The sequence below is a fragment of the Chionomys nivalis genome, chromosome 6 (assembly GCF_950005125.1).
Source record: "Chionomys nivalis chromosome 6, mChiNiv1.1, whole genome shotgun sequence".
Lineage (NCBI taxonomy): Eukaryota > Metazoa > Chordata > Mammalia > Rodentia > Cricetidae > Chionomys > Chionomys nivalis.
In genome coordinates, this window is record NC_080091.1 from 59,362,822 (window position 1) to 59,367,418 (window position 4,597).

The following is a 4,597-nucleotide window of genomic DNA, read 5'->3' on the forward strand; positions in this document are numbered from 1 at the left end:
GCCATGTTTGTAGATAGTAGACGAATGGAACATGAAAATAACTTCTATTCTTCTGATTATCTATGCTTGAGATTTTTTACCATTTCTGTGTATATGTTTCTGAGTAGTACTTATTCTCCAATACTTGCTAAATTGCCATCTAATACAGACAAGAAGAACTCTGAAATATTAACTTTACAAGGCAGTGTAGCCCAATTAACAAAAACCCAGAGACAGAAATTGGGGTTCAACATGAAAGTCAGAAAAACAAAACATCTATCCAGTGGGTCTTAGTTCTACCTCAGTCTGAAATGGTGATCTGTGGCGCGCAACTCCACCAGCAGAGACTACCACAACAGGATTCTTCTTGGAACGTACTTTATTGGAGCGCAGAAGACTGAAGATAAGATGGAGGCGAAAAGACCCCGAGCCCGATTGCGCGGGGGAATATATACAGCACCTGGTCCGCCTATGGCGTGTCATTGCTTGATTGACTCGGCCCACACTGAGGCGATAGTGTGAGCAAGACGTGTGAGCAATTGATAGGTGGAATTCAAATCACTCTTGGGCCGGAGGTGAGTGTGCGCAGAAGTTGTTTACTAACTAGGGACAACTAGCAAATGGCGGCAACGGGCTTAGTGCCAGACCCTGAGAACATGACAGCGCTGTGGTACGCAGAGCGCCTTGGCGCACTACAGTGATCCAGTTTCCTAGGAATGCTCAGAGGGAGACTGTGTGTGAGAGCTGTCTCCTCCCATTTTATATTCCTCTTCGGTGCTGGAATTAAAGGCATGTACCTCTACCATTCAGTTTCTATGGCAACCTAGCATGACTACTTGGATTAAAGTTGTGTGTCACCAGTGCTTGGTCTGTAAGACTGATGATAAGTGTGGCACTTTACTCTCTGAACTTCAAGATTTATTTATTAAAATATAAGTGAAATATCACCACCAAGCAGTAAAAGTAAAATAGATTACAAATAATAGTAATAAAATTGTAAATAAATATACAATTTCCATTATGTTTCTGATTTCTGTATTTTCTTTTTTTTTTTTTAAACTTTTAATGACTTAAACAAAAATATACCTAAAAGCAAAGCTTCTGGAAAAACCATTTGTTCTTCCCTGTCTTGTATCGTTCCTCAAATTTGACCTTGGCTTCCCGCCTTGCCTTGCGTTTCAGGGCTGGGTCCCTAAAGACATCCTTGTTGACAACAGTTTTGTCCAGGGGGATGTCTACAGAGTACCTTGTGGGCATCAGGTGGTTGTAGTTATAAACCTTCACAAAGGACTTGATCTTGGATCTCTTGGCGACTTTCTTCTTGCCCATGGCGGCCGTCACTTTTCGGGGATAGCAGTCAATTCCAGCCACCAGGGCATGGCTGTAAGGGCGGTCTGAGGTGCCATCATCAATGTTCTTCACGATGACGGCTTTGTGTCCCAAGTAGCGTCCAGCCAGGATGAGCACCACTTTCCCGGGTTTCATGAACTTGCCCATTTCGACAGCGAATAGCCGGTTCCCAGCAGAAAGGAAAGGAGGCCTGTATTTTCTATAACTTCTATGTTTATCTCTTTCTTGAATTTCTCTGTTAAATTGATAGAAGTAATAAATTAATATGAACTGAATGAACAAACTTTCCAAAAGACAGCTACTGCTCCAGTCTTTTATTTTTAAGGGTCTCACTGGTTCACATCTATACATTTATTATCTTCCATGTGTCAGACAACTTTGTAAAACAAAAAAAAATCAAAAAATATGAAGGCATAAAATTGCAAATGATAAATAATATTTGAGTAAAAAACTTGCTAAATGAGGCATTAACATATGTTGACAAACAAAGTATTCCCTTGTGGATTTACAAAATTTTGTATTTTTTGAAGATACTAGAACCTCAATATCCAGTTATAATTATGGGCCTAACAGGACTTTTTTTCATTTTAGACAGATGATTGTGTTAGCCCGTGAGGAGATGGATTAAAGAAAATTAAAGAGAAGGAAATGGGACCACAATGATAAAGGTACTTGATATTGCAGACCTCTTAAAAGCCTGCATCTAAGATCAGCCAGGATTCATGTAAAATATGTGGTGGACATGGTTTAGATTTGGTCTCTCAGTATCTCTTGGCTTTGTCCCAAGTCCTAAACTCTGATTCAGAGGTTTATTAACCTATAGTTTAAAAGGAAATGAATGTGCTGACAGTGACTTGCAATAGCACAACTTTATAGAAACTAAGAGTGTAATTTTGTACAATATATATAGTCTTACCTTCAAAAGCCACATAGAATTTTTTACCCACTAAAATATTCATGAACTTTTTTATTCTCACCCCCACTCAAGAGTGAAGAGCTTGATTTGGACCAAGCGTCTTAGTTTAGCACACATAGCTCCTACCATTGAATTGTAGAAATAATGTAGATAACAAAAGAAAAAATGTATAGACTTTCATTCACCAGTAATGCATGTGATATTAACCTGTGTTCATTGGAAATAATAAAAATCTTGCTGACTGACTGGAAGTAACATCTCAGTACTATAAAAACCTGGTGAGGAACTAAAAGAAAATGACAGAAATGGATCTCCTCAGTTGCTGATTGGTTTGATCTACTCTGAAGGACTAGACATTAATCAATTTTTAAGTTGGTTGAAGTTTTCCAATTAGCTTTCATGAAACCAATAGTTGCTCTGTTTCTACTCAACATCTAGATTATAACTAAAACTTTTCTTTTCTCTGTATATCGTACAACATTTGCTCCTTCTATGGCAAGTTCTATCACCTCAAGCTAAGAAATTAACTGTGAAAAATTTCCAAAGAAGAAAGGAAGAATCCTTGCTTTTAGAATTAACTTGTTAAAATAATGATGATAATAATAGTAATGATGAGGAGGAGGAAGATTAAATGAAGTTAAATATAATCAGTCATTGTCATCATACAGAAAAACAAGTAGAAAAATTTAATCCCCTATGTTATGATTCCATACTTATTTAACATATTAAGTTCCTTGAGACTAAACTGAATGATGACATTAGACTCAACTGTTTAACATTAACTATATTTCCCTCGCATTTGAATATCTCTTTCTATGTCATTCCTCACATACTCTAGTGGCTTCTACATGCTTATAGTGATTAGTCTTCATCTTTCTTCCACTTCTCACCTCCCCTTTTAACTCTTGCTTTTTTTTTATTCATAGGCATGTATGAACTCTAAACTCGTGACTTTGAATAAAATATGTTTAGTGTTTTAACTAAAAGTAGAGGAGCAATAAGAAAATGTCTTAGTAAAACACTTGTCACAGAGGTATGAAGATGTAGTTGAGGTCCCCAGAATCTATACATAAACTGGGCAGACACTCAAAAGTTCATTTACATTGCCATATATATGAGGCAGATAAAGAACATTCCCAGAGGAACTTAGGTGGATTGTACAAGCTGAATTGATGATTCCAGTGTCGGAGTAACAGACAATGTCTCAACATACTTGATGAGGAATGATGAAGGGAGATATTTACATCAACCTTGGGCTCTCACATGCATATTGACAGGCATTCACATGTGCTTGCACACCTGTGCCTATATACCTGAATATAAATATATATACACTCACATCACCCACATGATTGTACAAACACAGGGAGAGACAGAGAAAGGGATAGAGGGAGATAGATGTGATCTTTCTCAGTAGATTAGTCCTACCATTTTAAGTGTAAGATTAAGATTACATGGTGAATTTTTTTTGAAATTGTAGTCAGTATAAAAAGGAGCACATCAAATGAGATATTAAAGATAGATATTTGTCTGTCATGTGATCCATGTAAGTCATCTTTGGAATACTATCCTGTTGTTTTGATGAAATTCATCAAAGATACTGTAGAATTTCTGAAGGAGCTATAGTTTTAGGATTTCACATGAACTAAGTTTCAGAGATTTCCATACAAAATATTTTGAATTCCTAACTAGAAGAAATCTGAGTAAATTTCTAATTAAAACATGACATAGGGGAATCTAAGAGTCTGATTGGGTCAATTGCTTCCTGGCCTAGTTTTTTAGATTAGAATTACTTCTGCTTACTAATACAAAAGAACAAAAAAACCCAAGAAACTATTTCTACATATAAGGTTACCCAGGTTAATGAAGTGCAGGTTCCTTGAGCATCATTATGTCTACTGTTTATAATATTTCAAGAGCTATCGGGAGAAGAAGTAGGATGACATCATCGCATGTAGGGCTTGCTACATGAGTTACTATGAAATGTTCTTCACTATGCTTATGTTTTATTTATCACATTTCTTTGAAGGTCCTAATTAATCAGACTTTTCTCTCTATTCTTTTATGGTTTCTTGTGTTTTATTTTCCATTATTTATATTTCTTTTTTGCCTATATTTAAAAAAGACTTAGAATGAATGATGCTAATCAAAGTGCTTTGTTTTCCAGTAATTAAGAAAAACCAAACAAAACAAGATGATCTTAAAACAATCTTTTTCATCTCCCCAACACCTGAAATAAACTAGGAAAAAAAATCCTGATTATTATTATCAATACTGTTGTCTTTTAAGACTGAAGACATAGATATAGTCTTAAAGTTTTATGAAATAGACTCTATATAATACTCTATCTAG

At 35.8% G+C, this 4,597-nt stretch overlaps 1 protein-coding gene across 1 annotated transcript; it reads right to left on the reverse strand.

The window, feature by feature from the left end:
* Positions 1–1,065: 1,065 nt before the first annotated feature.
* LOC130876223 (60S ribosomal protein L27-like) lies at positions 1,066–1,476 on the reverse strand. Its single transcript, XM_057772695.1, has one exon. It carries the CDS (start codon positions 1,474–1,476, stop codon positions 1,066–1,068), a length of 411 nt encoding a protein of 136 aa, XP_057628678.1.
* Positions 1,477–4,597: the final 3,121 nt, after the last annotated feature.

Excerpts from the sequence above, each read along its gene's own strand:
- LOC130876223 (XM_057772695.1), bottom strand. The coding sequence starts at position 1,476 with ATGGGCAAGTTCATGAAACCCGGGAAAGTGGTGCTCATCCTGGCTGGA.